General features: G+C 42.2%; 1 protein-coding gene across 1 annotated transcript in view; it reads left to right on the forward strand.

The window, feature by feature from the left end:
- Positions 1–21,078, forward strand: part of mef2aa (myocyte enhancer factor 2aa) — a 50,373-nt gene extending 29,295 nt beyond the window's left edge. The window contains exons 4-9 of the mRNA XM_068739787.1: positions 6,585–6,716; positions 8,078–8,300; positions 14,332–14,516; positions 16,797–16,923; positions 17,082–17,205; positions 17,364–21,078. Coding sequence (XP_068595888.1) covers positions 6,585–6,716; positions 8,078–8,300; positions 14,332–14,516; positions 16,797–16,923; positions 17,082–17,205; positions 17,364–17,703 — 1,131 coding nt within the window. The 3' untranslated portion in view covers positions 17,704–21,078. The remainder of the gene's footprint in view (positions 1–6,584; positions 6,717–8,077; positions 8,301–14,331; positions 14,517–16,796; positions 16,924–17,081; positions 17,206–17,363) is intronic.
- The last annotated feature ends 1,029 nt before the right edge of the window (positions 21,079–22,107 follow it).

Consider the following 22,107-nt stretch of genomic DNA (forward strand, 5'->3'; position numbering starts at 1 on the left):
GACGAGAAATCCTTTTTAAGCTAAATCAAATGTCATCGCTGTTGACATAGGCTTATTGGGTTGATGTTGATTTTTCAGGGCTTTTCAATGTATGTGAATTTTTCTTCCAGCCCATTTTTAATATTGAAGAAAAAAAAACATGTCCTGTTCGTCTGCTGTGATTTATTGGAATGACATTAAACTATTTTTTATTTTATTTTCGTTTAGACTGGAGGTCACAGTCTGACATGTGACCATGATGAGATTACCTTAACTACACATTTTTAAGTTGTTTCTTCTCTCACAATACTACATTTGTCAGTCTCTGAAATCCTACTGACACATAAAAGGACTGAATTGCCTTCTCTGAGTTTTGAAGAGAGACTTTGCCTTTTGTTTACCAAAGGGCAGCGATTTAAGCCCTGGGCTTTGGAGCCAAGGGGTTAACAGCAGCGTCTCTTTTTAAACCTTTACAATAAATAGCATAAGTTCAAAATAAAGACACTCAAAATGTTGTAGGGAAAGCTGAGAAATGGTCTTCGTGTTCCACAGACACATAGATTATGTTACTTACAGTTGCGTTATTGCAGGTTGGGTTGTATTTTAAGACCCCGTGATCACAGAGATACTAAATAAATAATAAATACTAAAGTTTTGTTATTTCATAAATGTATGCAATGATGCATTTCGATGCAAGCATGTATCAAGTTATCTTTCACAGTAGCTAATTTAAAGACATTCTCTTTGTGATTACCTCTACCAAGGAGGTGATGTTTTTGACGGTGTTTGTTTGCTTGTCCGTCTGTCTGTTAGCAGGATTCCGGAAAAACTGCTGGATGGATCTTGATAAAAACAAAAAGCTGAAGAAGGGCCTAATTTAGATCCCATTAAATTTAGAGAGCGATTCACTGTTACTTATCTTGGTTGGTGTATAAAGATATACCAAGAACAATTTCTAACCTTTTGATAATGATCCAGATCACCATGTGGACGGTGTAAATCTGATTACAAGGGGAATGAGCTGCTTGGCGGAGGTCTGTGCGCTTCGAGTGCTATTCTAGTTTATTAATCCTTAGTGCCAGTTGTGCATTTCATCTTATTTGATTGAGGCATACGATGTTGTATCTTAACATTGGATTTCCTTTGAGGTAGTCTGATGACAGAAATCTCAAAAGCCACAGTGAAGCAGAACGAGAAACACGCTGGGTTTCAAAGTGCCCCTCTTTATAGGACAAGGACTCGTTTTCCTCTGGGCTTTCACTGAAACAGGGTCAGCCCTCTTGTACTTTTATCAGTGTAATAATGAGACGGTATATTACAGATTTTTTTTACATGTGTCCTCTGTCTGTAGAGTTAGACCTCTTTTTCTTTGACTTGCTGAACACCTCCATGATAAAGTCCCAGTTAAAGCATGTTGTCCTAAAATGCCTCCTCTCTGCATGAGTTGGCACAGAAATGATTGACATGCCTCTTGATTACTATTGATCATAATGACAGAAAAGACAGTTTTGAAGCGTGTGCTTTGTATGGAATTGTTTGCCAACAAATTAATGTTGTCAATCAAAATGTCTGTTGGTATTGACAAAAAAACTAATTTCATTGGCACGAAAATCATACTTGGTGGGGTTGGCATGAAACAAGGCTTGCCAAAGTGAATCTAGAGATACAGAGATGAAGTGAAGAATTGAGATACACGTGAGCTACTTGAATTATTACCGGAGTCAAATGTATGAGCTAGGAAACTATCATTAGTGAAATACTGTTTCTATCAAATTAACAATGACATCATTTTACTAAAGTACTGGATGGATATCCAAACCTAGTATTGGTAACACAGATGTAACTCACTGCTCAGAAGAAAAGTAATGGTGCAAGATATGTTACTTTTCTGTAATGACAAAGTTTGATTTTGTCATTTTTTGACATAACATCTCCACTCTCTGCTCTGAACACACACCTGAAATAGGACATTGAACTGACCTGATTTAGTTTGATCTAGTTACAGAGCAATACCAATACTAGTTATGTTGAAGATAATTGGGACTAGAAGCCATTAGTCTACCCTCTGTGTTCTTCAATAACCTTGCAGGATGAACGACTGAAAGGAGACGTTGCTTTTGTGCATGGCGGCTTCTGTGAGTTAGCTGGTTCAACAACCAGCTTGCCCTTGTGCCCCCCCTCCTCCGTTTGCGGATAGTGTGTGGCCAGCCCCTCCTGCCCAGGGGCGAGGACAGAGCAAAGCCTGCTGGGACTGGGGGGTTATCTGGCACCATGCCACCTTCCCCTGGCTGTACGACCTGACTGGGGCATAGAGGGAGGCTCCTGCGTCTCAGATTGATGAGGACAGGCCTGTGGTCTGGGTATAGAGTGTTGCAGAACAGACGTCCTGCTGGCACATCCTGCCCTCTCTCCTGCATGCCCCAGCCCTCCATGCTCGCCTTATCGGAACTCCTAATTGTCCTTATGAATATTTTAGAGGCGAGCAGGAATGGGAGTTCAGGGTTGGGGTTTGGTTTCAAGGGCCCTGACAGCTAATGATCCACTCAATGACCAGAGAAAGAGAGCGAGAGCTAAAGAACGAGAGAGAGACATTAGAAACAATGCATTTTCAGTCATATGTATTTTATTGTTGTTGTTTTTTCTTCAGGACTTTAATTTCAGCTAATCAGCTTTTAAAGATGCATCTTTTTATTTAAATTGAGAGGAAACAGTGAGTCTGATCGTGATTAACAATTCAATATTTTCAATTTATGTATGTATATAGTCCATAATTTATCTTGGATCAGTTGATCACTATTAATCTGAATTTGAGCTCACTGTTCATTGTCATTGTGATGTCAGGTGGGACTGAATCTTGCATAGTTTTTTTTCTTTTTTTGGTAATGGTTACAATAGAACAACATAAAAATAAAAAGCCCCCCCCCCCCCGCCTTGCTTCGCTTCCTGTCCGCTGAGTAACTAGACAATGGAGTGAGCCAAAGGAAGGACATGAAAGCAGCCTCATATCCTGATATCAGTTCACTCAGTAATGTGTAATGGTCATGAGATTAAACAAGATATGTGCGGAATTACAGAGGCTTCTTTATCTGAGATACCCCCACTCTCAACTCACAGTATTTGAAGACGGCCGCTCCACAACAGCATCTTAGTGCGGGGCCTAAAGACCAAGCAAAAGAGGCTTTTATTATTTTTCACCACAGGGGAAAAAAAGGACACGATGGCAGGGAAAGCCTGTTAAGATGTTATATAAGAGCAGAGATGTCTTCCATTGATAAAAGCATTCCTATCAGCCGCCATCCCATGTTGATTTCCTAGTGCGTTCACACTCAAAGCAGCCCTTTGATAAGCGTATTAGATGGAACGGGCCGGACACAATGGGGATGTCATGAGGATTAGCACGCTACCTTGCTTAGTGTGGCATAGGGCACAAGGGCTAATTCATAGCACCGCAAGGCGAGCGGCTGGAGGAGCCAACATGAACGAGGTGCAGGGAGGCCAACACACAATGGCCAGTTAAAACAACACTGTATGTGTAGTTAAATGTACACGTTAAACACGGGGGGACGCCATTAATTCGTTTTCTACCACTTTCCCCCCCCCCGCTACCCTGAATCAGCCCAGCTTTTATACGGAACCTCTATCTTTCTCCTTCCGCCCTGCCTCATATATTCAAGTACACTGCCATGTAGTACATGAATAAGTTAAATGCAGAAAGCTCTCTTGACACAAGAGAGATAGAACATCTCAGTGACTTTTTTTTTTTTTTTCCAAGACCCACAGCAGCAAAGTAAATTACTTGGACCCATTTCCCTGAAAGTACTTCTCAAGAAACAGGTGATGTATGTGGGTTATTCAAGGGCTAGAGGTTTATTTTTAAATCCCTGCCACATAGGTTACTTCAGTGTAACGAGAATAATGAGAATATTCTGTGATTCTAATAATAAGTAAATATACGGTGCAATTATGGGTATCACTCATCAGAAATTATAATGAGTTCAAACCAAGTGGAATGCAAGCCTGCTTGTCATTGCGCCAAAGCTTGCACTGAACATATATTGCTAAACTGGAGAGGCAATTACGGTGCTCAATGTTCCCCATGGTTACAATGAGCCTAATATTAAAAGCGCAGGTGGAGATGATGGGTGGTTATTTTCTTCTGCATAAGGAAGCCTCCAGGACTTTTTCCACTGGAAAATGTTATTGGAGAAAATGCGAAACACGTAGGTGAACCAGCTGACACAAAATACACACACATGCAGACAAAAGGGCCCAGTTGGTTTGACGTCAGCAACTCAAAATGCCATTTTTATTTTAGGAGCCATGATTTCTATCAATGCAGGTAGGACTGCTGCGAGGAAATAATAGCTGGCCTTGCTCCCGTTCATCTCTGTGAGCCTCCCACGTCTTTGTGAATAGATTATGTAAGTTCACATTCACAATGAGCAGACCCCGCTTCATCAAATATTTTTTTTACTGTAAATCCTAAGCTCTGCACAGTGACGTTTACCAAATTCATTATTTAAAAAAATATATTTTTACATTTTCTTCATTATTATAATTATTATATTTTAAATGTTAGTCTGTTTTTCCTTTTCTAGATTAGAATACTAGAGTCTAGAGCAGTCAGCAGCATTGACACATTAGAGCAGAGTTGATCTGGGGTCAGGTGGCCTTCTACGGACATGTCGAGACACCGCTGCCTCTGATTGGCCGGCATTGTGAGCCAGGTCTTGACAGGTGTTTGGAAGAAGGACACCTGTTTGGCCATGTGCTGATTTAGTGATCCATTTAGTTGGAGCTGTGGGCAGAGTCTGTTGGACTCCCAAAACGGGCCAAGTTATTTCACAACGATTTACAGCCATGCTCTCCCTGGGCTTCAATGTTCTGAGCATTAGAACGTCAAAGAGATTAACTTTTGCCACAGTGATCCCAACACAACCTTTTGAAGATGATATGTATTGCAGGGATTCATGTCCGGTTTCATGGGACAGAGCTGTAGTGTGTGCCGACTGTCCTTGTCTGCTACTATCTGGTTCCTGTTCAACCACTGAGCTGCTGCAGCCCCTCCCTAAATGGCTATAGGGCCAGTGGGTGCGGCGCACTGAAGACTGGCCAGGCTTGTTGTGAAAGTAGAGCAGCCCTGCCCGTCTCACACAGCCGGGCCTGACCAGTTTGACCGAGATATTCCCATAATGAGTAGGTTTAGATCCTAAATTTGCAGGTTGAGATCAGATCTTTGGCTTTCTGGGGGGGGAGAAAGTGCGTAGTTTCACCCGGTAAGCACAGGCCTAACTGGCGCGATTCGTTCAGTAAACAGGAAATGAAGCAGCATGGAGTTTTCTTAGAACGAGAGGAATGATTTGCACCACACTAAAGAGTAAATCATCTGTGGTGCACGGCTAGCCTTTCATTATGCCGGGCACTTTGTGGGTGCTTTTGTGAACTTCCTGATTTCTGTCTCAGCTTCATGCAGCATCACATTCCTGCCTGAACAATGTCGTTCACGTGGCATAAAAATGTACATCCCTCGGATGTTGAATGCATGTGAGCGGATGGAGATAGAGGGAGGGACACACACACACACACACACACACACACACACACATGGACATTGCACATATGCACCACACACCCTCATACTCCACATAATGCTAGTTTCTGTTTCTCTCAAACACGTGTTCCACTTTGTTGCGTGATGAAGACCGGATACAGAGAGGAAGGTCTCATTAGTGTGTGTCAGTTCCTCTCTTCTGCGTCGCACTCTGACCCCCCTTATCCACAGGAGTCAGTGACCTTCCTGTAGACAGGAGGCCTCCGATAGCGCAGAGCGCTGCCTGGACCTGCACTAGTCTGATGGAGGAAGCGTGCGAGCCACACATGGATCGTGTTTTGATGTATATTGCCTTGATATCACAAGCTGTCACATGCTGCCTGTCAGCGAGGCTTGTTAACAGTGCTATTCAGAGCCGTAATGAGGAGCAGAGAACAGCTGTATGAAAGTGAGCAAAGGAGCACAGTGTTGTATCTATTTGTTTAGCTGTATTTTCCGCCCATCATTAGATATGCTCTTTATAGAGACGCATTTTGGTTTTATTATAACTGCTAAAAAACTAAACGAAAAAGCGTCTTTGAATGCATCTTATAATCTGTTTTGTTTCCCACATAAATGAGCCATGATAAAAAATGTGTCCCAGGAGTGACAGCCATCCTGAAACGCAGGCCTAAAGTGCTGCGCTGTAGAATCTTCATACGCAGTGGCTTCTTACACTTGAATGGCTTATCGTAACTGAAATATAATGAAAAATGCAAGCGCAAGAGAAAGGAAAAGCGAAATGGATGGAGAAGTGGGAGAAGCGCATAAGAGAGCACAATGTTTTGTCTTTTGTGATGCTTTTTCCCCTTCACATGTGGCCTTGTGCTGAGCTTAGGTTTAGTCTAGTGTTGGTGCAGCAGCTGTGCATGATGTATTAAAGGAACTAAAGGAACAATTTTACATTTAGTAGATCTTGACTTCTGTAACTTTTCTTTCCATTTTTCTGGTAGAAATGCTCACATTAGCCGCATCTTGTATTTTGTTGCTTTTCAACTGTGCAATTTCATTTCAGAAATTGAGAAACAAAGGCCATATTGACTGTGCTAGTCCTGATCCCGAAGACTGTTTTGGGCACAGCCCCCTCATGGACGACCATTTCGGCAAACTAAGCGAAGACAGTGATTTAATGTACAAGCGCTGTGGTGTAAGTACTTCCTTTGTTCCCCTGCTGTTTTGTGTTGATTCCTGTTTTTATGTCGATGTTCACTACAGGCGCTAAACAAGAAAGAACACAGAGGTTGCGATAGCCCGGATCCTGATGCCTCATATATCCTCACCCCTCACACAGAAGAAAAGTATAAAAAAATTAATGAGGAGTTTGATAATATGATGAGAAATCATAAAATCGTAAGTACTGTAAATGCAACATCTTTGCTTGACTGTGGCACAGAGGACTTTCACTCTTTTTTTCAGTTAACCCTTTCCTCTTTTCGTTACTCCCCCCCCCCCCCCCCCCCCTGGCCCAGAACTTCTGTCAACGTCTTTCAGAACTACTTTAGCTGAATAATAATAATGGCACCCCTCACTGGGCGTGCATTTCTCTCTTACGTCGATTTGTTTGACGACTGATATGTCATAAATTAAAATCGATGCGATCGATGGATGTAAGTTAATTTTCAATTATTTCAATCTTAAGCCTGATTCTCATCCGATAACAAATCTCCTTTTAATTTTTTTTTATTACATTTACACAGTCCAACAAAGAAAAATAACTCTATAAAAATAAGTTCCTTTTCTAGACTAGCCAGAGCATACTAACACTATAATTTATTATCCCCCCCCCGCCCCCTGCTTCATCTACTGCCACACTGCCTCAGCCTCTAAAATGCCACAGATTTTGTGATCTTATCATGCGTGACGATATTAGAATCGTATAAGAAGCTAGAGCTTATTGGCCGGGTTGTGTTCTTTATGTTCTTGATATGAAGAGCATCACTTTGCCATTAACGGACTAATGATAACACCCAACTATCTCACTGGATGACGCTGTGATGAAATGTTCTCACCAACACCTGTCATTCTCACTTACGCTCTGCACAGTCAGCACGTTGTAGGTAAACGCCAGTGAGTCACGATTCTTGTGGTTGTGAGTCCACACAAGTCTCTGCTGTGCTGAGACACCCATAACACAGTCTGTCTGCATTGCTGATTGCTGCAATGCCAAATATCCTAAATGCATGTTTGTAGAATTCCTGTTTTCTGTGATTTGTGTGTGTGTGTATTGCAGCAGAGCTGATTAATTGTATGTGTGTTATGAATATATATTAATGAAAATAAAGGTTTCAATGATTGTCATGTGGTATTAATACTCAGATGTCAGGCAGAAATGTTGCTTAAAATGTGACTTTAAGGTGCATAGCTGTGTATTTGCTGCTATGTGGTGCAGTTCTTTAGTAGTTTACGAAACCTCAATGTCAATACTCTTAATGATGTCATGACAACCACTGACCCATAAGCCCTTGGATTGTGTGTGTAAATATATATTTGTGTGTCTCCCTATTGTAGCCCACAGCATTGCCTCAGCAGAACTTCTCCATGCATGTGGCAGTGCCCGTGTCCAATCCCAATGCCATGTACCAGCCCGGAGGGACTCTGGGTAGCCAGGCCCTAGCAACAGCTACAGCCTCCCTCAGCGACAGTGGGATGCTGTCGCCTCCACAGACCTCCCTGCACAGGAATGTGGGCTCAAGTGGAGGCCCCCAGAGGCCCACCAGTGCGGGCAATGCAGGTTAGTGGAATTTACCCTCGTCAGTTGGTCATAGTAGCTGGCAGAGGATGAACCAAAACACTCAGAACATTTTTTGAGCTCTTTCGTCTAGCATTTGTATGTGAAAATAGACAAAAATAATTTTCTGTTCACAAAAGATTAACAGTGCCGGCGTCGGTCACACACATGCTGCCACTCCTTTCAAAGGCTAAGTAGCCATTGTTCCTAGAGTTTCAAGTTCATGAAGAGGAAATCAATCACAGATCAAATGTTGGACACATTTATTTTTTCATGCATTCATCCCGATGACTGTATTACCTTTCATTTCCTGTTGGCAATGCAGATGCAACACAAGCCGGCCAAGTTTAACAAGGAATCTTTGTAACGCATTGTTGCAAATGCATCACAAATAAAGACATGATCCTCCCATACAACCTTTAAACAACTGTCTTGATTAGCTCGCTTTCATGACAACAAATTTAGCAATGATTGGATTTTAAGTCCCGGTGCAGTGTGTAGTGCTGTTGCCTCACAGCAGGAAAGTTCTGTGTTTGACCTTTCACCGGACGATGAATTAAATACGAAGGACTTTCAACGGAAACAAGACCGCAAGGGCTTTTTTGGAATGCTCCTCTTAGACAGGGTGTTTGACTGTACTTGTACTGTAATACATACTATTGTTTGACTGTACTTGTACTGCTCTAACATTCTATCTAATAAATATAATCATCTTCATCTTCACACCGCATACACGAACCGAACAAGGGTTCACTTGCAAGTGAAGCGAGACCCACATTTTCAAGAGGACCAGCGTTTCCTTGTTTGGTCCGCACCAGAGGACACAAACTCTGGTGCATTTAAAGCAGACCAAACAGCGCTGGTGTGAAAGCGACTTAAGTGTTAAACTATTTATGGTCATGTTAGGTTTCTTCCTTTTTAATATATGTATTTTAGAAGTATGCAGTGATACTGTCAGCCTTCTAAAGGGATCTTCTCTGAAATGCTTATTACCACACAGTGTACTCTCGGCATTACGGAGAAATGAAGTCGGTTCCTGCTAATACTAGACCAGTGTGACTCAGCCCAGATGGCTTTTGCAAGATTTCAGTGTCACAGCGAGTGGCAGAGGTGCACGCAACAAGGTGTGAAATACCTCATCCAAATTTGTCAGAATTGGCTGACACCTGACATTTGTGGGGGGTATACTTAATGAATGTTTGTCACAATAGCTCTTCTTTTGTGATTACACACTGCAAGGTCTCTATTGTTTTCTCTCCCCCCCCCCCCCCCCTGATTTGTATTCAATCAACACATTTCAAATGCTTAAATATGTCCAGGTCCATGTGGTATACAAGCATTTTGTGGTTGGATTCAAGTGCATCTCTTGAAAGTGTCTGCTTGGCAGGAGTGTCGTACTACTATTAACAGAAGCTCCAATAGGCACCTGCTTTCCAAGAAAATTAATGACTGCACGCTGGAGGTGCCTTCTCATCGTGGAATGCTGCATTCACCATTTCCGAGTCTGCAAATCGAACACGCACCATGCCGAACGCAGCTTGATGTTGCTGGTTTTAATCACCACGAGGACATTGGTTTGGGCACACGCCTCCCTTTTCGTTTGTGCTTGAAGAGAGATCTACATGACATTTTCGTGTCTGCTCTGGCATCTCCATCACATGCTCGGCTGGTTCGCCGAAGGATACAGATGGTTAATCATATCGCCCTGTACATCTCATTAGGTGGCATGCTGGATACCACAGACCTTTCAGTGCCAAGTAGCGTGGGCTCCAGCCCAGCGGGTAAGTCCTCCCGGAGAGATTCATTAGCGCTCTGTAGCTCTGCCCAATAGCCCTCCTGCTTAGCACGTGAGCTGGAAGGTTGTGTATCCATCTGCGATTGGTTTGAGACAATTGTTGTTAGCAGTGAACGGTGTTGCCGTTCCCCTACGCATTTTACTGCGTGCAAGGCGTTGCTCCTCTCAACACTGTTTAACGTGTGGCTACGAGACGAGAAACGCCTCAGCAGCATTCAGACTGTGCACCACTTGTGCTTCCAAACCAACCTTGGTAACTAGTCACGCTCCTCAGCTGTCCGACTGGTTTGGGCAGGTAAACGAAGCGTTTTCTTTGAACTTGTCACCGCTAGGTCGGCCTCCCTGCTTCTGTTTCCTTCCTTCTATTGACAGGTGCAACTGTTTCCCCCCACGACTCTCGCAGCCCTTATAAGGCTGGAGAGGGACTTCAAGATGCCTAGACCAGCATAACCCAGTAGGCATTCAGGCCGTGACATCCCACTAAGTCCTCGGTACACAATGACCGGACAGCCTGTCAGGGCTGCAATGCGCTATGTGAGAGGCAGAGGCAGGTGGAGTTTAACTCTTTCCTTGTCGGTCCATATTGTATTTCTGTTCGGTGCAGTATTGCGTCAAAGTGGCGTGATTTCAAGCGTTAATAACTTGAGGCAGACAATGTGGACATGTGGCTCACAAGGTTTAAACGTATGGCGGCCAGCTTGGATTGGCTTACAGTCAGCATTTCTGGGTGAGTTTCACATTTTTGGGTGTGGCACCAGGGTCGTGGTAGAGTCAGGATCTTCTGCCAGGGGGTGTGCTGGCACAGTGTGAGCGCGCTGCAGCTGCTGTTTGCGCCGAGTGTGTAGAACAGAAGAGGCTCGAGGGAGGAGGGGCCTTCCCAGCCTTGCTGTTAGATGACCATTTCTGACATAGCTCTGATTTTTCACAAGTAACAGCGATTACCCGAGCAGTGGCCTTTAAACGCACCCAGCTGGAAGATGCGTCACGTGGTACCGCCCTTCCCCGCTCAATGGCGTCACCACATTAAGCATTACAAGCATTTTTTACACGAGTGAAATTTTGATTACTCTTCAGCTGATGGTGAAAAATACCTGATCAATGTTTGGTGACAATTTTCACGGTTAATTGTGTATGAATGTATTGGTTGGCGGATAATAAGACGGACCCCCTTCTGCATCTTAAATGCAAAAATTTGGAAAGAAAAGGTCAACAATTACTCTCCTGTTTGCACCGCCTGCAGTTTTAACGAGTCATCCTCTGCACGTCAAAAATAGGGTTGCACACGGCATCTATTATTAGAAAAGTGGTTTTGGAGGCAGTAATTACGTCTGATATTTCTACTCATTTTCACACGTCGCTGTTTTCTGTTCCTGAGCGCAAATTGAAAACTAAATATTTCAGCTGTAAACACAAGGCCTGATGTAATGTCCCTCTCAGACCACGTTAATAATTCAGTACAATGAAGTGAAACCAAACAAGCTTTCAAAATGCAAAGGTTTCAGCCAGAGAGAATTTATTGGCACAATCTGCTAGTCTGAATATGGAATGAGGGCATACGTCAGAAGAGCCCATTGGAACGTCTCGTATGAACTTGCGGCTTGTCTCAAAATTCACTTTGTGGTCCGTGAATTTGTTTAGATACGTGTTCGCTTTTTGGCATCTCTTTAAAAGAAGTGTAGGATTTTCTCATCAGATGTCTGAAGTAATAATCAGAGGCAGATTCCAAAGATGCTTAAATCAGGTGGGTTAATCTGAGGTTTGTTGTGCTCGAAAAAACAGCTCTGACTCTCTGATTGTTGTGTCTTTATCCTGTGATGCTCTGGCATAATGTCCATAGTGTCATCACATTGTAAAAACAAGCATTCGGTATGCATTACAAAACTGGGCATGGAAAATGATAGATAATGGATACAGCGAGATTACATTCTTGTTTCAGTCTTGTATAATGCAAAATGAGTGCCTTTAATTTCATAGCAGCAACAGCTTTAAAGATAAGCTTTGTAGCACAATATAATCTGGTGATTTAATGGTGGGGAAACTTGTGATGTCTTTAGGGGTTTAAAATAGTTAGATCTGGTGAATAATTTAAAAAGTGTTCATTAGTCCTGGCTCTATTATATTAAGGTCATGAACGAGGAAATAAAACATTTATCTGATAAACATCTTAATGTGTTTCCTTTTTCCAGTGCATTTCTGATATTTTGAGTCCGCGGAAAGTGAACCGCGATATATAACGATGATTACTCTGACAATTTATCTATACTTTATGTCTTGTATATGTTTAAATGAAAAGTGTGTCGTTTATTTACTGCTAACTCGTTGGCCTACTGTTTATCTTGATTCATTTTTCACAACAAGCATTTTAATGCGTCAGAGCAACACAAGAACACAGACTTAAGCCTTAACAATTCAGTCAGGATAGACTAGTGTGTGAAGTAAATGTGACGACAAATGATGTGTCTTAATTAGTCTGTCAAAGTCTTTGGTGCTCAGACCCTTCGGGGGGGGATCGAAGGACATCTGTGGTGGCGACGGCTGATGACTGGTGAATCTCTGAAGACTATAGGCAGGTGGAGCGTGCTCAAAGCAGCACGAAAGAACAAGAGAGATTCTTTTAAACAGGATGATAGGTGTATGAATGACGAAGGTGTGTCGCTTTGCTATTGGATAGATGTGAACAGCTGATAACAACAGCTGAAGTCTCAACTGACAGCGACGCAGGAAACTAAGACTGAGCGTGTTTGAGAGGTGTGAATAACAGAATGGCATCAGAAATAAATGCTGGCCCGAGAGTGCAAAGGTCCCGACTTCCTGACTGCACGTTCGTTAGAGCTGCATCGATAGCAGCTGTGCCACGCTGAGGTTCACCAGCACCTGCACGCCATCTCACTGATTAGGTGAGATGGCGTTGAGCTGCATATTGTTTTGCAGCCATCCATAACGTTCTCGCGTTTCCCTGCTTTGACAAAGTCAAAACGTCTCGTAAAAAAATGTCTCATTATCGTCTCCTTTGTCTTGAGCTTTCACAGCTCACTGATAGTTTTCAGCAAATTCTTGACATGCCATGCGAGCCATTCAGCGTTCACTGGCATCTCATCGCCACTCAGTGGCAACTGCACTGTTTTTAATCAAGTTTGCTGTATTTATGGCCTCAGACATTAATTCTGCAAACATTGTTTTTTTTTTCTGCAGCAGCCAAATCTTCTACGTTCGAAGCCAGAGCTGACGGCAATAGCCGCTTCTATATGCTGTTGATTCAGCTGTGTGTTACTATTGTCGGCATCGTAACTATTTATTTGCTTGTGTATTGCTGCTGTCGTTATCTATACTCAGAGGAGCCATTGTTCCATTGTGTTCCTATGCAGGAGGCTGTGTATTGTTCACACACTGTGTTTCTATGGGATACTCTGAACACAATAGAGAAGTCGGCATCTTGTTGAAGTGTTACGGATCCGTTGATGCCTTTAGTCATGACTTCGTGTTTTGATTCCAGCATGTATATATTGTAGGTTCTTTGCTTTACTCACTTGTAAAAAAAAAATAATGTTTCATTTAAGATGTAAATACACTTGAAATATTCAAATATTTTTTGTTTAATTTTATTTTGATTTTCAGAATTTGTTTGGGTACAGCCTGAAGAATCTCACTGCAGACTGTTTTACAGATTAATCATTCAGAAATTTGTGTGTTTTTAAAATGTAGCAATAATAAGAGTATTATATTGTAGTTGTTGATGTATTTCTGAGATATTTACCGGTACTGCGTAATCTTAAGGAGCATTCTTATTTTTTTGTGACTAAATGTGCACAAGAAGGTGTGAATGTTAAAGAGAGCGTTTAGCACTTTATTTTGCATCGGCCCAGGGTAAAAACAACATCTAGATTTCTTTTATTGTGTTTTTCTTCAGCTGTAATGGCTTCAGCTATTTCTTTTAAGCAGTCACACTACATTTGTCAGTGAACTGCTCCCCATCCCAAGATGCAGAGAACTGACTTTGATCTAATCATTCACGGTGACAATAAAAGCCTCATCAATTTTGAAATGGACATTTTATTTTTGTAAATGCAGAGGATAATTATCCAAGTCTATTAAAACTTCCCAGAGGGTTGGAAACACTTAACGCTGCGTTCAGCAGCAGGAAAGCGATGCTGTGCGAGAGGTTTGCTTGATGACTGGGAGTGTTTGTCAGTCACAGTCCGTGGTTTGATGATGTGCTCCTCTCACTGTGTCCCTCTGCAGGGAATGGCTTTGTTAATCCTAGGGGCTCTCCAAGCATCCTCAGCACACCCAGCGGCAACGGCCTGGGTAAAGTCATGCCCACCAAGTCTCCACCACCCCCTGGAGGGAACATGGGATTGGGAATCCGCAAGCAAGACTTAAGGGTTGTTATTCCTCCATCCAGCAAAGGGATGATGCCCCCTCTGGTGAGTACAGACCACACCATTGCACACAAGTGTCACCATGTGGAGGGTCTTAAAGTAGCTCTGCTGCAGGGCAGACCACGCATTTGTTCATCGTATTGATCCAGACATTTACGGCAAAGCCTCAATAGTTTTTGGTGCGATCACATTAATGTAGCGTGCTGGTGAGGTTGGAACATTTATCAAGTGGGGCTAATCATGAAGCAATTGATGATGCTGCAGCTCGGACATCACAACTTTTACAACTTTCAGCAGTGGATTTTCCAACCAGGCCGACCTCCCTTTTCAACATGCTCTTGTCAATAACAGGAGTCACTCCAGAACAATGTTAAATATCTGATAAACAAACGTCAGGTTACGAGGATGCTCCTGCTTTTGAGGACATCGTTGGACCGACTGTGTGTTGACATGTTGACATGTGGAATCAGTGGGACGAGACAGTCTGTTTTGTCAGGGACCGGCTTGTGTTAGGCAGCGGCTGCAGCCATGGAGCCGGCTGAGGCTGGGGAGGGATGATGCTGGCTGTGGCAGGTCTACAGGACAGCCTGCCGTTGGGCCATAATGGTATTAAATTAATCACGTCTCAGTGCGACAGAGTGTAGATGAAGACTTAATCAGCTGCCCAGGGTGTGAGCCAGATAATATCTCGTCGCCCTTGTCGTGTCTTCCTGCTGCTATTGGTTGAGTGTGGGCTTTAAGGCAGCCCTGGTCGGGTCACCCTATCCAGAATGGCACAACACTGAAAAGATGGAAAATGGGTTTTGAGTTATTCTTGCAGCACAGAGAACATTTGAAAAACACAGCGCAATCATGTCATTGTTGGTACCGTTATGTCATTTCTGATGATTATGACATGAATGCATCACAATCAATCAGAGGCGGGTCTTACTGGGGCCCTTTGTTCTTAGCTTGCCTTTCCCAGGACTGACTGCATCATCATTTACAATATAATAACTTTAATGCACAACAAATTATATCTTCAGAATGCCATATTCATGTGCCGTTAAATAAAGACAAGATAATCAGGCACTTAAGCTTTGTGAGTATCACCACAGGCTATGGACATAAAGAGTGTGATTTTCTTCCTATGAATGCACAAGTAATCTGGATAGCTGGAACTATACTCTGCCTCTCTTCTTTTCTTTTGTCGAGGGCAGTCAGAGGAGGAGGAAATGGATTTGGTGAGTTCTGACAAAATGCCTGGGCAAATGGCCGAAATGTGAACGTGCTTCCGGTAATCATCACACATGCGAGATTAAAGGCGATGCTCAAACCGGAGATTGGCTCTCAGGACTGCCAGTGATAATAAATTAAAAGAAATGTTTTGTCACTGCATGTTTTTGAGTGCGCCTGTGAAAATCGCCTCAGCCTGCTAAATGGGCTCCACCATTTCCAACACGTCAGTATTAGTCATATACCACTGGGAGTGTGTGTGTGTGTTTGTTTAAAGTTTAAAAAAAATGTTGAGTGGGTAAAATATATTTTTTTTCCCATGAAAGATAAAAAATTGCATCATTCTAAATGATATCATTCTGTGAGAGGATGAGTATGATGAACTCATCAGGCTGGAGCGCTTTGGAACAATTGAAGGAAGCCATCAAATGGATCCTGATGCAATGCTTTTTCAGATGTTAATATATACTCATTATATATATATATAAAAGTTGGCGTGTGTTTTGCTGATCACTCACCATGCTGTGCCGTTTAGTTTGTGTGGACTGCATGTCAGTTACCGCACTAAAAAGCACTGGAGCTGCACCGCTTGCCACTATTGGAACCCAGCTGTGTTATTTATATTATCCTTTGGCGCACTCACTCTTCAGGATTGATGATTTGATTATAAAACTAATCACTGCACTCACTTCGATGTGTTGCTCTCTGGAATACGTTTGCCATAGATGCCACTGAATCGCAAGCGGCCGCCACTGTTTCAAAATAACCGGGACAAAAGCTATTGCGATCAGTAACAATTACACTTTGTGCACACCTGCAGTTTGCTGTAGACATACAGGCATATTTAGCAGACAATGGACTGATACAAGTAAATTATTTTAAATACAAACTCATGAAAATTGGAATATTATCCATGAAGCTATGTCGCCTCCTGGTGGCATCTTTTTATTTCACACACAAATCCCAGAAGATCAGAGTACTGTATATTCATTTCATTCCAATTCAAGCCTTCAAAAAAGGTCAATTTTACATTGTTTGAAATGCGTTCGAGAGTTGTGCTATATTTTGTGATCATGCATTTTCCATGTTGTGTTTTTTTGTGTTTTTCAGAACACCCAGAGGATAAGCAGCTCCCAGTCCACCCAGCTGGCCACCCCGGTTGTGTCCGTTACAACCCCGAGTTTAGCCCAGCAGGGCCTGCTATACTCAGGCATGCCCACCTCCTACAACCCTTCTGGTGAGTGGTTTAGCTCTCCACGCTGACAACAAGCACCTCATCCATGACTCTTTGCACCACGTGCTGATGGTTTCTACTTCTTTCCTCGTTGGTATGTGGTATTGAAGATGAAATATGAGCTAGTCCTCACTGTGTGTTGCTTATTTTTGCTTTTGTAGAGTTCTCCCTGAGCAGCGCAGAGATCGCATCCCTACAGGGCTTCAGCTCTCCTGGGCTCTCGCTGGGCTCCATGTCAGCATGGCAACAGCATCAGCTGGGCCAGGCAGCTCTTAATTCTTTGGTGTGAGTAACACGGTTCCAAACAAAGACACACTCTCCAGACACCCTCACATAGAAGCAACACCCACTGTGCTCTGGGACATCACACTAAACAACACATCTATGTGGTCCCTTCTTATGTAGAGACTGTAAACAAAATGCCATGCTTATCTCCTCCGCAGTGGTGGAGGTCACCTACCTCAGGGCTCCAACCTCTCAATCAACACCAGCCAGAACATAAACATCAAGTCAGAGCCTAATTCCCCTCCAAGGGAGCGCGTCGCCCCCTCCGGCTTCCCCCCACAGCAGCAGCCGCAGCAAGGCTCCAGCCGACAGGAAGTCCTGGGACGTTCACCTGCCGACAGCCTCAGTTCCTCCTGCAGCTCATACGATGGCAGCGATCGCGAGGACCATCGGCCGGATTTCCACTCCCCACTGGGGCTAGGCAGACCCCCTGCCGGCTCTGAGGAGAGGGAGAGCCCCTCCGTCAAGCGTCTGCGGATGGACACATGGGTGACATAAAGAGCCCCTGTCCGGCCTCCAGTCACCAGCCTGTCAGAGAGAGAGGGAGGGGTTAGACATGGAGATCAGAGAGCGAGGGTCCATCTATCTATCGTTATCATACTATTATTCACTTCCATTTCAATTTATAAGACGTATCAGGACATATCTACAATTTACAAGCTGATAACGTAAGATTTAAAAAAACAAAACAAGTGAGCTGGACTGAATCATATTCACAAACAGGTGGAATCAGGTACTTGGTGCAATTCGGTTGAGATTTGCAGCAGGAAGACGTGCAAAGAAAGTCGTTAAACAAAAGGTGGTAGATTGTTGTAATCACTGGTCTCGTCAGACACTTACATGTCGTTGCTTTATCGCTGTTGCGCTCGCAAAACAACCGGAGAGCGTTGTGCTGCTTTCAGGCTGAGGACCCTGACATATCACGTTCACAGCAGGAATGATCTCTTAGCGTCATGCTGTAAATATAGAAGACCTTTATCTCAAGTGGCCTCCTCTAATTTATTTTTTGCCGTCCATCAGACAAATACAGAGAGCGTGGAGTTTAATGCTACGAAAACAAATTTGGAAGGCACGGTAAAAAACTGCCGCAGCCGAGACTACTTTAAAGAATCAACGAAACAATATGAGCAGATATATTGCAATAATGTCATACTATTCATGTTATAATTTAAAAGAGCAGGATATAAATATAAATGTGCAATTAAGATAATGCGAAGCTGCCCAGTTGAACTGGTGAGAAAATCAACATGTTCACGTTTGTCTAACAGTTCATCAGTAATATAAGCCAAAGCTGTTTTCTTCTTTGTGTTGTTTTGTACAGTTGATACAGTTTCCTAAAAAAGAAAAGAAAAAAAAACTCACTCAAAAGGCGCCATTGCTTTCGTCATACTTTTTATTTTTCATTGTGCTGTGTTTCAAACTGTGTGAAGTCACGCAAAGCCAGATCTTGAATTGATATTTAAAGCCATGAACATTTGCTGTTCTGTTTGTATAATTGAGAATTTGAGCCAAACATGTTCTTTTGTTGTGTAAATACTGACTTTAATATATATATCACCAGGGTGGGAATACATACTGAATGTACTGTACGATCACCGTTTTCAAGAAAAGATGTATTTTTGTGAATTACAGCCAAGTTTACGAGAGCAGACCCTCAGAGCGGACATCATTCGCGGGTCAGTAGTTGCTATTTTGTTAATTTCACCGCTAACTCCTCCAAATTGAATTAACCTCCCGTGTGTTTCAGTTCAAGATGATCACTTTGCTTTTCCCTTTTCTCATTGTGCTGAGACGTCAACACAACAATGCCGCGAGGTTGCCGCCCCACTACTTTTATACTAGTGGAAGACGATGGCAGTGCTGAGGGAAGTGGAGATTCTGCCCTCTGATTGTTAGCCTGTATTAGCTGTATAGCTGCTGCTGCTGAATACTCTACCAACATTCAGACCGAATGACGTTCCCTCGCTAAAGAATATTCTATTGTCGTAGCCATTTCTCAAGCCCGTTCCGCTGTCTTGCTATTGGTTTCTAAAGAATTGAATCAGTAGACATGCAGATGTGGTAAAAGCGGATACTACCGGTACCTTTCACATAAAACTGGGCTTTTACATATACTACCATAATTATGTACTAAAAGTACCCAAGAGTTTCCTTAAGTTGACTCGGAAATCATCGACCAGTACCCTATTACAAGTAACATTATGAGTGCTAGGAAAGAGAAAGTCTCAATGTGATGAAGACGTGTATGAGGAAGGTGAGGGACAGAGAGGAGTGGAAAAGGCCTGACTGACTTGCTTTCTTCTCCGTCATCACGGAAGCGAATAAGTCAGCAGCTAATTCATAACAGCGCCTACAACAAAATGTCAACGACTTCAATCTCACTGCTGGATTGCACGCATTTGAGACGTTTGCTGTACGAGGCGGGAGAAAGGTATCGCGCTGCATTCGCCGTGACCTTTGCCCTGTGTGTGTTTCTGAGGTTCCTCCCGTCGACGCCACGGTGGTTCTCAGCACCCACCCACTATGATCTATGCAGTCTCAGGCTAAATGCACATGATACATACAGAACATGATGTCAGCACAGGTCATATTTAGTCCACACAGCAGTGGGAGGAAGAGCACAGAGAGTAGACTGGCCCTAACATATTATTAACTCATTCAATGCCAGCCTTGTTCAGCTCAGCCATACGCTGAGTGGCAGCAGTTTTTGCTCATTTTGCACTATTTTTTCAAAACCTACAGAATATTAAGTACTATGACTGTACAAACACGGAAATGAAAGATTAAAGTATCTTCTTTCATCAGGAAAGAAAAGTGCATTCCTACCATTTTTTTTTATTGGCCATTGAAGAGGGGCAGAATTCAATTTCAAACCTAATTGACGTCAGTGGCATTGAATGAGTTAAGCGATGGATTTGGATATTCTCTCCATTTTCATGTGCACTGATCATGCACCGGTACTTAGAATAATCATGTCCATGATTAAATCCAGACTAACACAGCTGGTGAAAATAGCAATAACTAGTGACGACACAAAACTTGCGCCCATATCGGCGGCACCGCCTCGTAGTTGAGCCCAGGAGTTAGCACTTAATAACATATCAGGGAGTTTTGTAGTGTCTCTATCTACAGTATATGCACAGTTAGGGAATGCCTTATCCCAAAGGAAAAAAAAAATATATATATAAAAATCATTTTCCATGTTTTCTTAATTATAAACTAGACAATGCAGAGATTCCTCAAACCCGACCGCACCAGCCTCTCTGAGAAGACACACGCACTAAAATGCTCGGTGAATGCACTGTGATGCTCTTTGCTCCTTTGGTCCATGTGTCTAAATCGTGCACAACCGTTGAATGTGAAAAGAAACGGTAATCAAGGAACCTTTGTCGAGGACTTTCTTCACTTTGCTGTGTGAGAGTACACTGCTTTGCTTCATGGCTTTTATAAACAGAACTACGTGTTTGGTAAGTGTTTGTAGTTGATGGTTCACTTAAAGAAGCTGTTTTCGGTTTGAACGCTCAAACCGTTTGGCAGCACAAGCTGGACTTTGTTGCCAATACTGAAATTTATTTGTTTCAAAATCGAAATTGATTTTAAGTTAATCTTCATTTTATTTCCCTTGAATGTGTTCTTTTATTTTCCATCCTAAAATGGATATTCGAGTGAAGTTTTTATTAAACAACTAAGATACTATGCTAGATATTGTTGTACAAAATTTGTATTCTTCACAAAAGTACAAATATTGGCTTTTAATTAGTAATTTAGGTTATATCTCTTATTCTGTATAAAATGAAGTAAACAACCCTGTGAAGTCCCAAACAGTAGAAACTGTCAACTTTATTAAACACCTCAGTGTATGCGCAATCTGCACTCCATGTCTAGTCATCTTTGAATTATGCTTATAAATTGCTCTTTCTTCATGCATGCATTTGCAACAACACCAAGGCCATTGCTGTGGCCTGTCACATGAACAGACAGCACAATATGGGAATAATCTTCACCTGTCTTCACCTCTCTGACATGCTCTCTTAATTAAAAAAAGACTTAGATCACACTTTAGAAATAAATGTGCTGTTGCCCATTCTGGGTGGCAAGAAATGGTTCTCAGTCCTTTACTTAACAAAAAAGAGTTTAAAATCATATAAAATCTTAACTGCATGAAAGTAAGTGATACATTTAGAATAAAAAGTACCATGATGAGTGCAATATTATTAGAAAGGTCATATTATTGATCAAGCATGCAAGAAGCTTTTTATACCCTTACATTTTTTTTTATAAATAATTATATCCTTTTTTTATTTATTTATTTTTTAAATAAGGGGCATATATCTACACAATCACCATCATCATTACACATGTATCAACTATGATAAGCAATTGTACCTTTTGTGATTTTTAAACTACATTCATTGTTTAGGTTTTGCATGTGAATGATGATTATAAGATTGTAATTCTCATTACAATTAGTGCAATGAAATTGCATGGGTTGGTGAATGAAGGTTTGTCATCTTCTCCTTAGCAGACAGTACATAAAAATACAATGTGTTTAAAAATAGTTATTATTATTGCAGGTGATGCGTCACATTAAGTCAATAGCAACTTTGCTTGATCTGATGTAAGTCCACACTATGTCCACCAGGAGGCACTGTAACACAATACGTACAGGTAGATGGACAGGTACTGACTTGTGAAGGTAAGTCTCCTAAACGCCTTAATTCATACATAAATAAAACTTTTAAGATAATCTTTTAACAAGAGCTGAAACATGTAGCGAGCTTTAACATTTGCTAATATCTGAAGATGCACAAAATGTGTTTTTAATTTGAATAATATAAATTACTAGGTCATACATTATCCTAACATACTTCGTGAAATGAAATCATTTTCACTTCATTTATG

The sequence above is a fragment of the Brachionichthys hirsutus genome, chromosome 5 (assembly GCF_040956055.1).
Source record: "Brachionichthys hirsutus isolate HB-005 chromosome 5, CSIRO-AGI_Bhir_v1, whole genome shotgun sequence".
Lineage (NCBI taxonomy): Eukaryota > Metazoa > Chordata > Actinopteri > Lophiiformes > Brachionichthyidae > Brachionichthys > Brachionichthys hirsutus.